This window comes from Strigops habroptila, chromosome 2 (genome assembly GCF_004027225.2).
Source record: "Strigops habroptila isolate Jane chromosome 2, bStrHab1.2.pri, whole genome shotgun sequence".
In the NCBI taxonomy this organism is placed as follows: domain Eukaryota; kingdom Metazoa; phylum Chordata; class Aves; order Psittaciformes; family Psittacidae; genus Strigops; species Strigops habroptila.
Genome location: NC_044278.2, coordinates 100,694,644 through 100,716,312, shown reverse-complemented (window position 1 = coordinate 100,716,312; position 21,669 = coordinate 100,694,644). Strand labels below are relative to the sequence as shown.

Sequence of the window (21,669 nt, the reverse complement as noted above, 5' to 3'; positions counted from 1 at the left end):
GCAACCACTTTACTTTTCAAAATAAAAACAAAACAAACAAAAAAAAACCATGTCCAAGTAAAACACCCAACCAACCAACAAAACCCTCACCAAAATACCCAAGTTCCTGAGGTGCTTGTAACAGCAGTTCAGTTTCAAGTGACAGTCCGTTCATTCCACAAGAAGTTTCAGGTGGGGTGATCTAACTGATCATCAAAGTCATAAATGTCTTTTGACTGAAAGATCCAATCTCCTATTTCAGCTCCTTAGCCAGACAATATGCTGATTGACACTAAGGAAATAAATCCTGAATACACTGACTGATATACACGTACATATTCACTGAATATGCTTGCGGCCAGTATCAAACATCTACTTCCCGAACAAGTGAAACAACTCAAAAGCTGCTTTCAACCTCATTCAGATGCCACAAATCTCTCTCACCTGACACAGTTCAAAATTCTAACCAGAAAAAAGAAGGAAAATAAAAAAAAAGATCAGCACTAGAGGTACTGATGGATGCTGACAGAAAAACCACCATTTTCTGTTTGACTGGATTTCTCTGCACCATTAAATATCGCTCAACACTAAAAAGCAGGTTAAGAAGGAAAAAAAAAAAAAGGACAAAGTGAAATGCTACAATTGATGTGAATACATCTCGAGGCTATGTACTTACAATACAGAGAAGAAACTGCAGGTTTATCATCAGCTTTCTCACCCACGAAGGCTCATAGAATCAATCCTCATTTAAGTTCTCTGTGTCAATGTTCAGTCTTTTGAAGAGAACATCATGGACACACATGCCAATGTTATGCACTGGAAGTACAGTATGACTCATCTTGTCAAGTTTGATGATATCAGTTCTATTACTTGGATGGTACCAGCTCAAGCGTGAAGACAACCTTATTGAAATTAATTCAGGCTAGACATGAAATACGCTGCTTTGCAAAGTAGTTTGGAGAACGAAGAACTATAGTCTAACTTGCACTAATTAATAAAGTTTGTTGTGACCTGCTCTGCAGCAACGCTCCCTAATTTTCTATTGATATAAAGACATTTCTATATGAGATTTTAAGGAACACTTTCAAAAATCCCAGGATACAAAAATCCCACCTTCCCAGACAATGATCAGTCTCAGTTTTTCACTAACTTCTAGACAAACTACAGCACTACTACTGCATATGTGGGTATGAAGCAAAGGATATGAATTAAAGTGGTCTAAATCAACAAAATTGTAGCAAAGACATGTAATTAAGCATCCACTGAAGCACAGACTATAATTCTGGGAGCAAAAGTACAACTTTCAAAAACACAAGATGATGTTGCAAACTTAATGAGGCTAAGAAAACAAAAAAGAACGAATTAAAATGAATGGTATGACAGAAAATATTACTTTCAGCAGAACAAGAAAAACATTCAAAAGGATAGCCTGGGGTGGCGGGAGGGGGAGAGAAATATATATATTCAGTTTTTAAATCAGCATCACTTTGAACTGAAGCATTAAAAAAAAGAGAGAATAAGGTGCAGCTCTCCACACAAGTTTATAGTTCAGGAAGAAAAAGAAAGGGGGAGATGGATCCAGAGTTATGAAGACAATTGTAACTGAGCACAAAGGACACAGATCAGACGGATGAGAAAGATGCCATTCAAGAATAAGAGGAAAATGGGGGGAAAATTAAAAAGGAAAACAGTAAATACACAGTATCAGTAGCTATTAAGTAACCAGCATCTAACCTAGATTACAACAACTTTAAAATTCAAATACTTGTAATAGCAGACAATGTTGCTATTCAGAACATCTGCTCCAGGTATTGCACTCATTCTCAAATGCTATATGAAATAGAGAGTTGCACAGCATTCAATTATAACGTACATTCTCTGGAAGGTATTACATCTTTTCAACAAACCTCAGTCACATTTTGTCATACTGGTACCCAACTTTTACTTACTATTATGGCATATTACTCCTTGGCGTTAACTCATTTCCCCTTTAAACATCTTTCACCAAAACGACTGAAAATACACAAGTGACGTAATGAATTACCCCTTAAAGATTATTACTTTTTACAAAACAGCCCTATATTATTCCTTGAGTGTTTGAGATGAACAGATGCAGAAAACTGTCTTTCAATTCTGATATATAGCATCAACAGAATTCTGTCTTTGGACAGAAAATAAAAGGCTACTCTAGATAAAAAATTCTGGCATATGTTAGTGCTTAAGTCTAGAAAGACAATACAACTTACAAGAGACAAGTGGTAACGGACACTGTCTGAGGAAGAAAAAGGGGCATCAGCTAAAGGTGTTGTCAGGAGCTTGTAAGCAACTCTGCCAATATAGCTATGAAACAAAATAACCAAAACAAACAGTACAGCCAGTTTTGCTGTTACAGTTAATGCCAGAAACTTAGTGCCCATCTGAGAGTAAGAAGAGAATCATGAACTGCTGTATTAATTCAAGCCTGCATCTGACACCCTGAAACCAGGCAGCAATTCTGTTAGTGATTTCAGAGTCTGCTCTGATAGAGAAGAGCTAACTCTTCCGATATTCTGGACACTGCTCTCACTATATCCATTAGAAAAGAATAATTTATGTCAGAAAGGGCCTCTGGAGATCATATGGTCCAGCCCCTGATCAAAGCAATACCAACTGAGATCTCATTCCTCAGCACCTTTCCCAGACAAGTTCTGAATACTCCAACAATGGAGAATACCCAACCTAGTATCTGATTGGAATTTCCTGTGTTGCAACCTCTACCTATTGCTGCTCATCTAAGAGGAGCCTGGCTCCATCTTTATGCACTCCCACTATGTAAGTGAAGAAAGTGTTAAGCTGTCTTAGCTTTTCTTCTTAAGGCTGAACAATCTGTTTCTCCCAGCTTCTCCTTGTGTTTCAGGTGCTCCAAGCCCTGACCACCCTCAGCTCAACTCACTCCAATATGTCACGTCTTCCATGCACCAGTGAGCCCAAAGCTTGACATTCTCAAAGGCAACACAAACTAATGAGGCAATAAACAAAACTTATTTAATCTCTTTACGAGCTCAGTTCCCTACAGACCAGCAGAAAGTTAAACCATAGTTAAATATCTTTGCTCACAATAAAACCTCTCCTCAAGACCTAGGGCCAAAAAGGGCAGCATTATGAACATAATCTAAATATTCATTATTATAAACAAGAACTCAGTCTAGACTGCTGGAACAAAACAGAAACAGAATGAAACACAATGCTCTGGATCTTATATATATGGAAGAATATGTACATGCACACACAGAATTCCATTTATACTCCTATATATAATGCAATTTTGCTGCATAGCCATAAGCACGGTCTTCTAACTGTATTTTTCATAAAGTGAAAATAGTTTTGAAACGTTATCAGGTATACTTCATTGAATATTTAGTGCATGTACCAAACAGCTGCAAAGAGCTACAGATGAAGCTCAAATATGTATACCTGTGTTGCTTCAGGTAAAAGATCTGATGTCTACTTATGTTCTCAACATCCCTGTGAAGGAGCGTATTCACCTTACAAGCAATACAGGAAAACTATTGGGAAAAATGCTAAATGGGGAGAAAGTAATATAGTCAATCCACTCTTAAGTCAAGTTCATGAGTTTTCAGAAACTCTTCATGGTTAAGAGAAAGATGTGGGATAAGCTGTTCAGTAACTTCTTGTAGATTACTATAACCTACAGTATAGATTACTAAAAGCTGTGGCTGATGAATAAAGAAATAAAAAAAAAATTAGAAGTATAATGAATAAGTAACAGCCAAACTGCATTATAGGCCCATGAGTAAGACTTGTTTGTAAATGATAAAATAAACCCCCTTGAAATAAGCAAATGTTTATTCAGTCAGCTAAAGTAGCACTTCTTGTCTGTTAGCCATTTAAGAGATTAAAAAACATCCACTAAAGAATTCATGCTTTTTTAAATCCGTAGAGTTAGACAACATGCAAGCATTTAAAATATTTTTCTACCATGTTTCCATAAAATCTTAGAATATTTAAGAGTTAGTATCAGGAAAATACTTTAAAGGGACACGCTGGATGAGCCACACTATTATAAAGCAGTTGCCCTGATAGCAATTTGAGGGACCACAAACAAAAAATTGAATTTGATTAATAACCCAAAAGATAAAAATATTTAACAACACTAAAAAGACTGCAAGTACAACAAAAAAATACTCCATGGATACAATATTCTGACTTGGTATAACATGGTATTGTTACAACAGCACATATATATCAGTAAGGTGTACATGAAATGGTCAAGGACAGCCTGCCAGCTTGAGAAATGAAGCAGCAGCATTATCAGCTAAAAGGAAACTGCAAAGACCCATTCCAGGTGCAATACTTCAATGTTTTTATTATTCTTCAGCTAGAATGACATTGACAGGCTATCTCAAGCTAAAAACACCACTTGCCGCTTCTCTGTTACTACAGAAATAAGTTAAACAAATTTGCGATGATCTGACCTTGACGAACCCTGTTTCTCACTCTTTATCTTCTAAATATTTAAATGACCAGCTATGCTTTCACATATTTTTCTGTGAACTCTAAAAAAGATGATTAACAACTAATTTCAAGCAATGAGCCTATTAAAAAAAACAAAAACCAAATTAATTGACATACAAGTAGGAAATTATCACACCTAGGAGATTATTACTAAAGAGCTTTAATCTCTGCTCTTGCTTTTATTTCAAAAGGATGAGAGCCTAGAACACCCAAATGAGAAAGCATCACTGCAGAAACACTGAAATGAAATATTTCCACATCTCATCTATGTGAAATATCTGATCGCTCTTGAGTACTTAATTTCAAATTCATGAACTGCATTTCAACATATGCCTTCTTACTGCTCTCTACTGGGAACTGTAATACATATCTCTGTTCTTTTGCATGGAAAACTCTCAATTCTCAACATGGGCCTTGTCACCTCATCTCCACCATGTACCAGCAAAGGAAAAATATTTCTTCCTGAAAACTCAGCTGCTAGGAGGAAGCAGCAGTTAAAACTACAGGTATAACAGATCAATATAAAAATACTAAAGTAATTATTTTTCTAATTCACTAAAAATTAATCCAAATGTCCAGCTCAAAGAAGAAAATACTGATACAGTCTAAATTCCATCAGGGAAGATAGACACAAACCACTCAAACATAAATGTTATGGACCCCATCTCAGCCTAGTTTTCAGTTCTATTAGCAGAGAAACACTACCATTTCTGCAGAAGGTTTCAAAAGATAGGTAACAAAAGATGAAATGTTGGTTTTCCTCTTAAAAGACAAAACACTTAAGAAAAATTATGCAGTATGGCAAACTAGATTAAACGAACCTAAAGAGGACATGAGTACAAGAACAGAAGACAGAATTCCTCATAGGACCTCATTTAACATCACACATTAAAAAGCATATACAAAAAAGTGTTACATTAAGTTGTTGTAGTTTAATCCCAGCCAGCAACTAAGCCCCACGCAGCTGCTTGCTCACTTCCCCCTGGGTGGGATGGGGGACAGAATCAGAAAATTAAAAGTAAGAAAACTCATGGGTTGAGATAAAGACCATTTAATAGGTAAAGCAAAAGCCATGCATAAGCAAAGCAAAGCAAGGAATTCATTCACCACTTCTCATCAGCAGGCAGGTGTCTCCATCTCCAGACAGCAGGGCTCCATCGCGTGTAACGGCTACTTCGGAAGACAAATGCCATCACTCCAAACATGTCCCGTTTCCCTTCCTTCTTCTTCCCCCTAGTTTATATGCTGAGCATGATACTACACAGTATGGGCTATCCCTTAGGTCAGCTGTTCTGCCTGTGTCTTCTCCCAACTCCTTGTGCACCCCCAGCCCACTGGCTGGAGGAGTGGTGTGAAGAGCAGAAAAGGCCTTGGCTCTGTGTAAGCACTGCCCAGCAATAATGAAAACATCCCTGAATTATCAACATTGTTTCCAGCACAAATCCAAAACATTGCCCCATACCAGCTACTGTGAAGAAAATTAACTCTACCACAGCCAAACCCAGCACAATAGGTCTTCTATGGTTTGGTTTTGGAGTGGTGGGGTTTTTTTGTTTTGTTTAATTTTGCTTGTTTCCATTTTCTTTTTCCTTTTCCATACAAAAGAAAAATAAGAAAATCAAGTCATCCATCAAAGACAAGGCTGATGAAAACTTTTGATAATTCAGGAAGTAAACTAGTTAAACAGAAGCAGCAGTTTAGACAAAGCAGTGAAACTAGAACTGTTTTTTTCCTGTAGCAGTATCTAAGCTTATATAGCTGATGCTAACTGGACAGCTATATGAACCAAATTATGTATGTCCTGCAAATTTATTCTCATTCAAATTTCATGGTGCGACAAATAGGATGTTTAAACTACAGCTGAGTATCTTAACTACACTGTTCAAATTTACCTACCAAACATCTTACTGGTTTGAAGTATGCAGCAGATATGAATGCAAATTCTAGCAACATTCAGGTTCTATGTATTAGTTGCATTAAAAAAAAGTAATTCTGATGTCATTTCATGAAGTATGATGAACTAGCTAGCAATCTACTAAAAATCTAAAACAACAGGATACCTTCATTCTAGGTGCATTATCATCATCAAAGGTGATCAAAAATCTATGCCAGACAAAATTTTTAGACCCCCTGTCTAACTGAACAGTGAGTTCTTACACTTCTGGTACACACTTTTTGACAAAATAAGTAATTTTCCTTCTTTGTGAGGAAGCAGGACAAATCCAAATACCTGCAATAGGTATTTCACATCATTTTATTATTTTTACATATAAACACTGTAGTGTAAAAAACTTCTGAGATGTATGTATGACCATGACTGTCATATCCACATGAAATATTAATATACCATGAAATAAAAATAGGTTACACAGACAGTAATTCCACTATGTTTCCATCTACCATGTCACTGTACTTACCTTGGAATACGGCTTTATAGATTAAGCAGTTTACAAGAAATGTTTGATACAGTGCCAAGTTGCAAAGCAAAGCATTAATTTTTTGTTATGTGTCCTTTGCAAACTGCAAGCCTATTATCGACAACATGCTCTGCATATCAAAAATACTCACCATCCAATAATTTATTAAAGACAACACAAGAAAGTGCTGCACCATTTTAAAATAGTATGAATTTTTATATATTTAAATACAGATTTCAGTTAAAGAGAACTTAAATATCAATTAGATATTGCTGAAAAAAAATCATCTATTTCCTTTAAAAATTGAAGATGGAAGGTATCAACAGATATCATAACATCAACTTTCAATAATCAGCCCTTTTTTGTCATACTTTAACACACTGTATTCCATAAAGCCGCAATAAATTTTACCACTTTATTATGGCTTAAAGTAATATAGAGTAAATAAAATGAGTCTTTCTAAAACCTTTTTATCTTCCACTTGAAATATGCTTGCAGGTTTAAATGTAAAAACTTTGGGATAATTAAAGTACTACTGATCATTTACAGTGATTACCATGACTCTTCCGAGACACGGAAAGAGATAACCACGAGAACTAAAATACAGTCAAGTAATTGGTATGAACAACAGAAAATGAGGGAAGACGATCGATATAGTAGGAAAGTTTTTTTTTTACATATAGACATAATTCAATATATTAACAATTCATGCACTACTGAAGCATTTTGAATTATTACGCAAATAATTAAAACAATTACCAAAATGTGAAACTGCATACTTCAACTTTTAGAGTTAACAGAAGTGCTTCTGAAAATGTTATTGCAGATATACATTAAATTGTACAAACTTAATTTGCACAACAGGTGCAAATAGAAAAGATATTTCATTATATACCTGGATTTTCAACTTTCATGGTATTCAGACTTTAAAGATGAAGTAATTTTTAGGGCCTGTTAAAAAATTGTCTGTAAGTAAAAGAAATTATGCTGGCTTTGGAATTTTCAAAATTCTGATTACTATTACACCAAGTTAGTAATAGAAAACCATGAAAATTCTTTTACTATGTACTCATGTTCTTCACAAACCTTCCTATTCAGGATTTACTCAGTGTATAAGGAAATCAAATGCAGTTAAGACCTGAAGATAAGTTATTTCAGGTAGCAGGTTAGTAATAATGCTCATCTGCATAAAATCCTACTATCATGAAAATAATAAAACTGTGGCACTGAGCTACTAAAACAACATTGAAGAGAAATAAGTTTTATTCATCCAACAGGCTGTTAGAAAGCAAGCAAAGTGTAAACTTACGTCATTATTTTAAGAGAAAAAGGGCATTAAATTAGTCTATCTCCATGCTGGCTTATTGTTATGTGCTGATCAGACTACACTGGCTGTGCCGAAACTGGGAACGTAACATGGTTTTACAGAATTATATGCACTATTTATATTGAATTGATGCATTGCAACTGTGGACTAGGATTTGACAGCCTAATGCTTTAATACTTCATTTTTATTTTAAATGAAAGAAATCGAACTAGAAAAACATAGCTCTGAAATTTTGAGGGTTTAGTGATAAAATTTAGGGGGGTTTAGTCAGCACAAAAAAGTTGGTGTGCAACCACCATCATAGTTTATATACTACCACTCAGAACAAATATAAAAGTAGTTCAGGTTGTACAGTTTAAGACTGCTGAATACTGTATTGGCAAAATGTTGCTTCAGTTGCCAGATGAGCTTGAGACAAAAACCAACCCTAAACCAAATACCACAACTGAACAGAAAATACATGCCAAAATTATGCTGATTGGTAATACATGCAAAAGAGAACAAAAGAACACTCCGGGACATAATTGTTTGCAAAAATATCTCCTAAAAGATAAGAAGACTAAATGACAATCATTAAAATTCGTTATTACATAAATCACCTCTTGTTCTGGGGCTTCAATTCTCTTTTAAAAGAAGATATCTAATATGACCTCTTTAAAAAAACTGCCCAACAGTTACTTTATGTATGACATCATCATTGTCTCAGGTTTATGAAGAAAGACTCTGCTATGTCATACTATATTAAATATTTTATCAAAATCAAACTTATTACAACTATAATAAATATAGTTTTTAAAAAAACATTAAAAGTACAATTTTATTTTCAAGCAAGTCCATTAAAGGAACAACCTCCAGAGGAAAATGGTGTTGAAATGGGCCTATTTAAAACACAGAAGATCCACTACCTTATTGGAGGTGATGATGTGTTTTAGAAGGGCAAGTAACAGGTTTTTATTAACTGACTGCAATGGTTATCTGCTACTGGAAATACTGAAAGAATTCCGTAAGTCTGTATTGCCTCCCCACCTATGTCGTCGCTGAAGAGGTGGCCTTTGAGTGTTTTTGTGGGGAGGCACCACTGAATTCATGACAATAGGTATGGATATCTGATATTCATATCGTTCCAACATCTGAGCAATCTTCTCACGAGTGACCCCATGTTTATTCCTCCTACAAAAATAAAAATTTAAATAAATTGTTTGGTATGTTTATATGTCTATAGTCTTTAAGAAAAAGAAAGAAAACCTTTAATTTCACATTCTTTCTTTTTGCTTTTCATATTTGAAACTTCACTTTTATTACACTGTACCTTCATTCTCTCAGTATTCAACTTGTGTTAAGATTTGATTTTAACAATTCACTACTGCATATATTAAATAACAGAAAAAACTACAGTCATTCTTCATACAGAAATGTGATGTTATTCTCCAGGAGTATGTACCTAAATAACCCTAGAAAGACTTTGTTTTCTATTTATTCATCAGGTTTTACATGATATACTAGCTATGTGAGTAGAGGGATGGATAATATTATAGAGCAATACTTGTGAAGGCAATGTTCAAACTAGCTACTTCAGTGAGAACTTGACCTATTAAGAACCTGAGGCATTAGACATTAAATTAGAATGTATCCATCTCCTTAGTATTTAAGGAATAGGACCTTAAGATCCATGTTAGCAGAAAATTTTGGTCTCTGCCATAAAGAAAGCCACGAGGCTCATGCACACACTGAATGTCAGAGAATTGCTAGCACTGTAACAGAACTGAATCTAAAAGAACAGATATAAACATAAAAAAAAGTTTTGATAGTGTAGACAAGCATTTATCATAACCCAATACATTCCTACCACCAAGAAACCTTGTCCAAGCTGAATTATTTCCAAGTCATACCAATAGGGAATGTAAGCCTGCATCTTTGCTCTTTCTGCCAACGACAGAAAAGGCTTGGGCTTCCTTACCAACTTGCTCAGTTTTGTAGAGGAGAAATCAATACTGGGAGCAAACAGACTATACTGGAAAGAGAATACTCTACACAGAAATAGTTTAAAAGACTGATTCCCTCCTTTCTTTCTATCTCCCCTCCTCCCCCTCCAACCCCCTGCGAGTTTCTGGCAAGAAAAGGCTTAAAGTAGAGCACTTCTGCCAGACACTCTTCCCTAAGACATCAGACGCTAGAGTGTCGTCCAGGGGCAGCAGCATGTTGAACTTATCAGTTAAAGTCTCAACAGTTTTGATCTTATTCACAAATATAAACAAGGTTAATGGTAGAAGAAAAAGCCAATCTCCTACAAATACAGAGATCCTATAAAGCACTTGACTCTCATGACAGAAAAAAACAAAACAAAACACAAAACCCCCAAAAACCAAACAAAACCAACCAAACAAAAAAGAGAAAGTCTGAGTCCTTTCATGTCCTTCCCTTCATGGAAGCATAGTGTTACTCAATGTTTTCCATATCTTAGTGCTCCTAGAAAAAGATTACAGCTCGAGTGCTCTAGGCATAAAGCGCACACTCATCCACAACTGGACTTGTGTATAAACACTTCATAAATGAGCAAGTACTTTTCCTTAAAGAACAAGGCAGGATAGTAAAATCACCAAAAGCAAAATCACATCAAGCATAGAAATTAATTTTAAAAATGAAACAAATCTGCTGTATAGAGTCACTTAATACTGGGATCTCCTCCTCAGGCATGTCTTCACTCATACTTTGGAGGCTTGGCTATGCTGAAAGAGCATAAAGCCATCTATCCTTAACCAATCAGACGTACCAGCAAAAGCTCCTAACAGTTGGTTATGCTTTGGAAGCTAGTCTTGCTTGGAGGAACACAATCTTCTGATAAAAGCAAAGTTATGTCACTATTAAATCCTTCTACCCTAGAAAAATCTTACATACCAATACACTGGCAAAGTAATCGTGCATAGACATGACTACTTAAAAGAATCAGCACAAGTTTCATGAAGTCAGTATCAACTTGCAGTTCTATGATCGTACTGAAGGAGAAAGGATTATATTAAGCATGTTTGTGTTTCACTTCTGTGTGAAGTCACACAGCAGGTAACTTGAAAATTAAAACCACATCCAACATACAGATTTTACACTGGATACCTGTTATTCCCCTAAACATATAGAATCAAACGTATAGCATGTTATTTTAAAAAGTTCTAGTTCCCAACTGACCAGCTACTCAGAAAGATACAAACATGACATAAGAGATTTCTTTCATCCAACACCAATTAAACACTTAACAAAATTTAAAAAAACCCTCTCTTCTACCAGTGATTTTGCTTCTCATTTGTTCTCTCATCTGCAGTTTTCCAGATTTCCTAAAGATGGGATCAAAGTACAAAATCCTTTATAAAAATGTATAAAGAAGTTTTGAGCACTACTGCAAGACATGTCTGTGGAGTCAAAATGTTTTTACAAAAGTCCTGTGCACAAAACTAAACTAAAAGCAAAATCACTCATGAGTGACTCTGAAGATGATCTGTACCTCACAGGCACACTGAAGAATAAGATACTGATACCTAGTTCATGCTAAAATGTGTCACGTTCTTGACATCAAGAATTCACCCAGTGTTGACCTAGAAAGCCTTTTCACAGATTTCTCACACTAAGCAGTGGCACAAACAACCCTAACAAGCAGTATCTAGAAATGCACCTGACTTCTAGAATATAGACAGATCACTTGACAAAAGTTACAAACATTCTAGGCAGCACCATTAAAATCAAATAAATGAGAAGACTATATCTAAAATATAAAAAAAGTCTTTTGCTAATTAAAGTAGGAGGTAGTGTATTTTTCATTCCAACTACCAGAAACAGAATCTTAAGTGATCCTGTTTAGAAGGGAATTTGAACATACAACTGCAGACAACTAATCAAATTATCCAAATTTATTATTAGCATAGTAATTTTGCCCAGGCACTACACAAAATGCTGAGCTTAAAATTCCTAAGGGGAATCCCAAAATTACAATATCATCTCTATCATTATCTATCTCCTAAACACGCAAATGTGGGGGGGAGGGCACGGGACATGACACAAAACATCCCAAACCTTAGAAATTGAGCCCTTTCCCCAAGCTACCGAAATTGAAACAAATGAAAGCTCCCATCACCACCTTTCCTAAACTCTCAGAAAATAAAGTTTCCAGACAATGGGCCTCTATTCAAGTATTTAAAGCAACTGGAGCTGCTAAAACATTTCTAGGAACCTTGTAGGAATTGGTAGCAGCCTGTCACAGTTCTAGGGTTTTCCTTTGGTTTTGGGAAAGATACAAACTTTACTCCTACAACAAATGACTGGATGATAAAATTCAATAGTAACAACACTTCATGTTTATCCTGTTAGCTGTTAAGACATGTGAAAGCATGAATTTTCCTGGAAAATGATTCTATCTCATATAATCGATATCTCACACTGAACATTTTAAAAACAGGTGATTACCAAGACAGCTTCCTAACTTGGCTGTGCTGCACCCCAAACTAGAAAAACTTAGTAGAGTACATCCTACAGAGAAAGGACTTCACCTCTAAGTTACTGGTAGCTTAGGAGCAAAAGGTGAAAACTTTATTTATAAACACAAAGTATAAGTCAGAAATTTAAGTTTTGTACACACATACTTTGTGCACTGTAGGGACTACTTTACAAACCTAAAACACTTATAAGCCAAGTTAAGTTGGAAGCATATAAAATGACAATCAGAGAACTCTTTGTAATCAACCACGCAGATATTACATCTCAAACAATGAAATTTCCTCTCGGTTGGTTTGATACCTCATAGATTCCTAAAGTAGATATATCTCAGACAAGAGACATTAACCAGGAATAGTAAGCAGCTTCCCAGCCACTCACACAACCCAGAAGTCCAATGACCTGTGTCCAACAGTGCTAAGTCAGATACTCTGAAGACTGAGGACAATTTCACAAAATTTTGCAGTAAAATTATCTAAAATATGAGCCTTCTTTTTAACCTTTACTGATTAGTAACAGACTGTTATTCTTTGAAACTGAGACATCTATAAAAGCAGACAAAACAAAGAACTTATATTGAAACACTCCTTGCAAAAGGAGACTTTTTGTCTTCTACCTATTTCTTGACATCAGTGCTCTGTAGCAACAAATTTCTAAGAATAATTATTGATTATAATAGTAGCAATTCTTACAGGGGTCAATCGTTTTCCTACTCATGTTCAATGAAATTTTAATATTGACTTTTGGGGCCAACAAGACAAGACCTCTATTTCTTTGTCTGTTTGTTTATCCATAACACTTCCATTTAAAGATAGATCTCAAAAAGCTATTTAAATAAAATACATTTTATACTAGTAGTTGAGTATTTAAAAAACATAAGATACTGAATAAAGTATAAAGTACTATACACATGCATATTTATCTTTCTATCTTGATATATAATTACAATGATTTCTGTAATATAAACCTTACTTTTCTAATTCTTCAGGATCAAACTTCCACCAAGTATCTGGTTCATGGAACTCCACTCTGTATCCCTTTTCTAGAGCCTGTAGCAAGCAAAGAAAAATTCATGATATGTGTATCATGATTACATAACATGTAACAAAAAGTTTATAGACCAATACAATAAACGGATGTAGTTAACTCTGCAGTGGTAGCATGCTAAATTTCACGTACCCCCAACCTATCTTAGCATTCCAGGCTAAGCAGATGAGGTCAAGCCAATCTTTGCACTGGCCTGAATTATTGCCATACCAATCACTGATCATTATCAATAAGCTGTCTATTTTTAGAAACTTGACTAAGGAAAATGTTTCTGGACAAAACAGACCAACTTACACATGTAAAGGTAAGTTTGAAAACTTGTCACAGATGGTAAAACCACACAACAAAACCTACCACTTCCACATATGGCTTCATTTCCCAGGCTTGAGTATTAGTGTTGTCTATTATAATTGGAGATTTTCCCTGCTCCATCGCTTGCTTTGCTGCAATGGAAAATAGTGCAAGTTAATAAACAACTATGTAACTCGAATAAAATGGTAAATGTAAGTAAACAGTTCCAGATGTTTTCTGCACTAATCTAGTCTGACTAAAGCACACTGTTCTAAGAGAAGGAATAAAAGCACTGAAAGGCAGAGACAAGAATGGAAAGAAGTAGAAACAAGAAGAGCATAAACAGGTGGTGCTGAATTGGTGCAAAGGGGTAAATGGGAAGCGTAGAAGTCAAAGCAACACAACAAAACTGCTCAAAGTTTTGCTGATCCTGGCATGAAACCGTATCCTGGTTCCAGCTTTACCAGCCCTGCTGGGTAACACATGTTACATTCATAACTGAGTCCTGTGGTTAGGTATTGCAGTCCTTCTCCAACAAAATGCTAAGAAATAGGTGATTTTCACAGAAAGGCATCACATATCTGAAATATTTTTGAGATCCATTAAAAAAGAAAAAATTAGTCATGCTGTCCCCACTTGAATAATGTTTGAACTCACTGGCAAGTTTCTAGCAAATCCCAAACAGGACAGAAGTTTCAGGAATGATAAGCAGCTTCCAAGTTCTACAAAACAGCAACTGATAGGAAGGCACATCCAAATTAGCATCTTTACTGATGGAAAGGCAAATAGAGCACAGCCACCGTGCATTTTGTTTGGCAGGACACTTATGCAGTTAGCATGCTTTTAAGTTTGGGCCAGAAAGATACTGCTTCTTACTCAGCAGAACTACCCTAGAGGTTACAATGCAGAGAGGAGATTGGTTGGAGGACCACAGGTAACAAAACATGCGAATCTGCTGGCTACCTGAGATTCATCAGCTCCACAGCACAGAAAACATTTTAACGTTACCCTGATGCCTAAAGTGGTATTTCTTCGTAAGACCAAGACTTTAGTCTTGATAAATCAGTTAAGCATCTCCCTCACACCTAAACCTAACTCTGATCTTGAGATCAAACATTCTTCTAAATCCTGTACACAGTTAGTCCAGAAAGCATTCCCGAAAGACTCCTAACTTACATTACTAGGATTTGTCCCTAAAAACCCCTGCATTGCACAACCAGGTTTTTTGGGCACATCTAGAGAGCATGATGATGACATTCAGCTTCTACATAATGCTTCACAGGAGACTTATCCATAGAAGTGAAAAACTCAAGTTCTATACCCTTATCAGCTTGATATCCATCTCCATTTTATACAAACCTGGACAGCAGTTTAGCTCTTCTTACCAGCAGCTCAGGAACTCCTGCAGAGGAGGGTACCTGAGTATCCCGCTTTTGGGACAAATGGACTACTTCAATTTTCATAGTTTTAACTTCCTTCACCTTTTTATTTCGAAAGCAAGACCTCTGCCATTCTTTGCTGAAAGGGACACAACTTATACATGTTTTGCTTTTAGAAAAGAACTACTTTGTGCATGAATCAGTAAATTAGGTTCTTTTTGCAGCCTGAAACTAAGCCAGATGGAGAAGCAGATTTCCAACTTGTATTTGAGTATCAAATTCCTGAAGAAGATTCCTCAACTCCACCTACAACTATTCAGAAGTAGGGCTTTTATAAAGTCTATTCCTCGGCTTCTTTGTGCCTCAGATAATCAGCAAAGCCATAACTTTAATTCCTTATCTATTTCACAGAAGCATTGTGAAGATGAATTCCATAAAAAAAATAACTAACACAATTGCTCTGATGCTACACATTGTAGCCGGGGGGGGGGTGGGGTGGTGGAGTTAGTTCTAAGCAGTACCACCAATGTGAGCCACAAACACCGCAAGAATTTCACATTTCAAAATTCTTGCAGAAAAAGAGCAAGGATTCAGTCCTTACATTATGGTTGCAAAACAAACCTCAAAACTCTGAACCTCAGGAAATACCTGAATTAAGGCTGGGTGTGTAGTAATTATAGGGCATACAATTACCATACTGTCCTTAAAACTCATTTGGGCACTACTGCCCTCCATGTACTCCCAGCTCTTTCAGCATGTGATGGACTCGTTCTGTAGTTGAATAGGGGGTACGCATCAGACCATGAGCATGACCCAAACATTCGTCTATGATTCTTTTTTCTTTTAGTAATTGTGAGATAAATAATGAGTAAATTGGGATGACTGCAAAGGGAGAAAGATCATTGTTTGGTAATGTTTCTGAACATCATCCTACCTCTTTCCAAGTGGCCACTACTTTGCATGATCTTCATTTTCTTGCTGCCCAATTAAAAAAGTTCCAGGTATCATTTACAGAAGTGATATGAATTCATATTAATAGGAAAACAGTGAAAACACATTCCGAATATAATGTTTAATTATTACTATATACCCTGAAGAAAATATCTGAATTGCTAAATCTGGCATCTAAAACAGGAAGATGTTTTTAGCAACTGTGCCTTAGCTTGCCAATAATTCAGAATATAATACCACTACTGCTCACAGGAAAGTTAAGATGATGAACTAGATGAAAGAATTGAAATATTTGAAACTCAAAATACTAAAATAACACTCATACAAAAAAAGTTTCGAGGAGAATGAATAATGTTCCATTAAACAAAGCTAAAATAGTATGCATTAAATGAAAAGCAAGATCCATAATGAGTAGGAAGATTAAAAAAAACATACATTGAATACCTGCCCATTTAGTGAACACTGATCAATCTGTGCACTGAATGAAGCAGGGATCTGAAGGAAGAAAAACCCTAAGTTATTGAAGAGAAGTAGGGATTTATCTTGATGGAAGTCAATCCATACAATGGAAAGAAATTAAATTAAATGAATAGGCTGGAAAGTAGCTTTGTAGATGGAAGGGAGGAAAAAAGCAAAGTTAAAGTATGTTCCAAGAGAGCACTAAGAATTGATAGAAAAAGCTATTCAAAAAGGAAAAATATATTAACATGGCACAAATGATATTTCTGAAACCCAAATCTAGAAAAGAAGACTCATAGGCTGACAGAAACAAGAGGAAAATCCTGAAATATGCATTTCAGAAAGATTCATAAAGATAGCAAGAAAATAGCCAATTCTGTAATGAAGATAATGGGACCATCATTAATCTGCAAAAGCCTGTGAAGCAAGATTACATTACAGCTATAACCCACTTACATATTCTACCATTTTGTTTTAACTTTGGATCTAAGTGCTAAGTGTGCTCATGTAGCACCTTAAATAAAGCTTTGTTTAAAAGTAAAAGGCCATTAATTAATTTTACTAGTCACTGTCAAAACCAAACCAAACAAAAAGAATTAAAAAAGCAGATAAACCCAACTTGACCCATCAAGTCACCAGTGTTAAAAACATATCAAAAGACAGCCAAAAGTTCCAGTAGAAGCAGCAGGATGAACTAAAATTGGAAACACGAAAGCCACAAAAGTGAATTTAAAGGGCCTAAACCCCTGAAAGAGTGACACTGATTTCACGATTGAAATCACAGTGGCAAATTAATTCTAGGATTACCTAATGCTTGTGCACTTAACCTTATAACCTTCACATTAAATGTGTATGTGTTTTAAGTATTAAGGGTATGTAACTCACTATCTTACTAACATTTGAGAGTTTGAAATTCTGTTCATCTAAAATATTTTTTTTCCCTAATGGGTCTGACTTGTAACTATTTTTTTTTCCCCTCATACTTACTGTATTATAGATTCACTCCCTCCCCAAAAATGGGGTGGGGGGAGAGAGATAACTTTATCTGAATAATTTTCTCATTTGTGAAGAAAGTAAATTTTTGCCTTCTCCTTAATTCTGATATGATTATGAGCTCTAGCTGAATATGTTGTCATGTGAATTTAAAATATATATATCTCTATATATCTATATATACCTTATATAGCCAATATAATCTATATGAAACTTTAATCTAGACCTACTCATCAGAATCCCAACTATCAGGATTACCATTCCCTTGCAGTTCATATTTCATGTATTTCAAAAATCCGTACACAAATGAAATCAAGATCTTCTTAAGTACTTCAAGTCAAAGAGCTCTATCTAGTCAAAGCAGGAGGCAGGAATAGAATGTAACTTCAACCCAAAGTTATTCTGGCAAACGTTTCAGAGGGGGTGTTCTATACAGCACGGCACAGCTGTTCTTGTTCTTGCTATCAAAATCACTGAATAACTAAATTATATACTGTTCTGGTTATCAAAACCACTGTGTAACTAACTGGTGTGGAACTAAAGAGGTCTTAAGATCAAGTCAGAAACAGCCAGAAGTCATTACCAAGTGAGAACTGTCCAGTCGGCTTATAACTGTGAAGTGTTGAGCCCTCTCACCTGTAAACTGCTACTTTATCAACTCTTCTGCTCTTAGGCTCCTACTGGGAACTTCAAAGTGTTTACTATTGCTGCACTTCATCCTCAGAAGTGTTCTTTATAACTGATATTCTAATGACTGTTCTAAAAATTTCCTTCACTGTTCATACAGAAATGTTCCCTGATGTATCATCAATTTTGCATTAGGACGAGAAGGGGAGGAAAGGGGAGAACATTTTTTTCCCTTGGCCCTCCGTATCTTTTGATGCAAAGAAGTAGTCCTCTAGACAGGCAGGAAGCTTCTGCTTGAGCCAGTGCAGCACACAGAGTAATGTGCATGCACAGACAATAGATTTGTTCAGTTTGTCCACTCCTTGAAAGCAGACCAACCAGATTATGAGACACTTAGAGAACTGCTACAGAAAGGGCAAGAATCTGTCTGCTACCCTTCCTACCCCAATCTTCTTCCTTACCAATTAAACCCAACCTTTGGACACTGCTAGGTATTAAGGAAGATGACTATTCAAGCTGTTAATTTACACAAGTGAACTAAAATCTTCCTCAGAAAAACTCTTCCATAAATTTTGGATGAAGGTCAGATTAGGAAAGATACTGGAAAAAAAATAGGATACTCTGCTGTTGGCAGAATTTAAAAGGTTAAATTCTGCCATCAAGATACTGTATCAAACGTAACAAATCAGCAGGTCATAGCAGAAAGAAAAGAGATTTTCTATTTTTATCTCTGAGCCTTCTGTAAGTTCAAAACTCAATGTATATGTATATATACACACATTAATTAAAACAGAAGGAATACTTTCAATATATACATCTATATACCCTATACTAAAATATATATATCTCCTTTCCATATAGACTGTAAACATACACGCACGTTATGCTACACTTATATCTTATACGTATAAGCATAATTTAATAGGATTCCTTTTATGCATTCACACCTCTCTTCTGGTTCCAGTCATGGGCATCACCAAGCTGAGCAGCATTATATGTATATCCATCTTGCTGACGAAAATAATCATCGGTGCTGAACACAATGCCATCATGACTTTGACCAAGCAGAACACTGTTAAACAAAGGAAAACACAAAAATATTTTAACTTCTATTTTTCAGAGAGATGAAAATAGACCCATGTCAAGAAAACCTCACAGAATATTTTCTCAAAACCACTTAATTTTTAGGGGTGAGAGGACACACAACACAGACAAACCAAAGCAAAATGAATTTGTAAAAAAATGGATAAAATGCAGAAATTCAAGAATTTAAGATTTAGAATCCATGAAGATAAGAAAGAGAAAAAGATTGCAACAAAATTTTCATGTTTACCCAGTCTTTCAGGCCTGTCATTTCCAAACACCACATATATTTCACTGGCTAAAAGTTTACTTAATTTGTAGGTCAGAGTAAGTTGCATTACATTCTGCTTCTTGCACAGCTGACATTAAAGATTACAGGAGAAATGTAAGTATGCTTTACAAACAAGAAAAGACACTGTGGAAAAGCCAACGAGGGTAAAAAGGGGAACTCTGAGGAACACATCTGCAATGCTTACTATTAATGGTTTTTTTTTTACTCTATATTGTAACATGCTTATTAATCACAGAAGTTTTTGAAATGGGTGATGTAGGAATAGTACAAGAATCCATTAAACTTTTCTAGAATTCTGTATTTGTGTTGTCATGAAATGCCACAGTCAAACCTAGAAGCAACACAGAGCTGACTTCTGGATTTAACTAAAATTCAACCTAAGTGTTACCCAGGCACACCAACAAATATCTGTAAGTCAGAGAAACCGCTTATAGCAAAGTTACAAAGAGTAACTATAGGCTGACTGATCAGTAACATCAGAATCTCTGTCAAATCAAATCCACATTAATCCATCCCAATAAGCACCCCTGAGTCTGCCAAATGTAAACTTTTATTTTCAGAAAGTCCTTGGAAATTGGGGGTTAAAGGAAAATCTTGTAAAACTGAGACAAAAGTACAATTCTGTTTCAAGTCTGACCTACATAATAAGTCTAAGTGTGATTACAAAACCTCCTTGATTATTTTTTGGTTTAGACAGTAAATTTAAATTTGAAAATATAAAGCAGCCAGTTAGCGTTACAGAGCATTTGTAGCCCATTACAACAGTCACATATCACGGTACTATGGAAATTTAGGCAACTGTTCCAGCTAAGAAATGGGCAATATACCCAAAGGCTACAAAACCCAACATGCATCAGAAGTATGTGGGATTGCACAATTGCTGAGGTGGCAGGAACAGAAAAGAACTGGCCAAATCCCAAATAATGTTGGGGAAGAAATGTCTGTTAGTTTGAAGCTACCAAGCTTTCCTATGTATCTGCAGGAGAGCTACTTAAGTTTAATTCCTACACAAGGAATTTGCTGTGTTCTGCCACCTGCCACTAACAGATCTTTATGGATCATAGTTTAATGACTACAACACTGTATTGCATATTAACTTACATTCCTACACATTCATTGTCCACAACTATGTTGTTGGTTACTTTTGCTTTTAAAATACAGAGATCTGTAACAACAAAATTCAGATTACTGAGGACCAGAAGAAACTACTAATGCAACTGTCAAGTAACACGATCAAGGCTGCATATAAGCTGGTTTTGACTTCTTGCTCTTTCTCCCTTTTCCTGAGTATTAAGGTTACCTCAGGGCAATCAGCAATGCTATTTCAGAAAGCAGAGCATGATACACCAAAAATATGGCCACTTCTTTTGGACATTGTTCAATAATTATTTTTGTTAGAGCCTAGTCTTTATTAATAGTCTATTACACTGGTTTAGGGGAGCGCAGAGGGATTCAAAGCCTATTTTTGTTCCAAGTAGATAAAATGGCACCAGTAAAGCATATACCACACACAACAGCATTTTTTCATATCTGTTCCTCTCTGGTATGACATATTTAACATGAATTCAAATTCATTAAGTTACTTGGCCATGATTTCACACATGGCCCAATTTTCTTAAAGTGTGCTACATTTGTCAACAAATAATGCTACAAAAACTGGATCCATCTTCCACATTCACTTTTTGTGTGTTGAATGCATCTACACTTCTGGAAGAGTAAGGAACCATCTGCCTTAATAAAAGAGATTCTTCTCCTAGCTGAGTAGACAGACACAGCCCTGCAGCTCCTGAGAACCCAACCGTCAGGCTTCTGCAGGAATATATATATGAACTG

The 21,669-nt window shown here is 35.7% G+C and overlaps 1 protein-coding gene across 4 annotated transcripts in view; it reads right to left on the bottom strand.

The window, feature by feature from the left end:
* N4BP2L2 (NEDD4 binding protein 2 like 2) overlaps window positions 1-21,669 on the bottom strand; it is a 48,116-nt gene that overhangs the window by 16,603 nt on the left and 9,844 nt on the right. For 3 of the 4 annotated variants that reach the window (XR_003989919.1, XM_030475607.1, XM_030475608.1), the window contains exons 3-6: window positions 19,409-19,533; window positions 14,116-14,204; window positions 13,687-13,763; window positions 9,265-9,408 (exon numbers count right to left, since the gene is read on the bottom strand). Coding sequence is in view for 3 of the 4 variants with exons in the window: in XM_030475607.1 (XP_030331467.1) it covers window positions 9,265-9,408; window positions 13,687-13,763; window positions 14,116-14,204; window positions 19,409-19,533 (435 nt within the window). In the remaining variant the exon portion in view is untranslated. The remainder of the gene's footprint in view (window positions 1-9,264; window positions 9,409-13,686; window positions 13,764-14,115; window positions 14,205-19,408; window positions 19,534-21,669) is intronic. The other variant, XM_030475609.1, reaches the window with a different exon arrangement.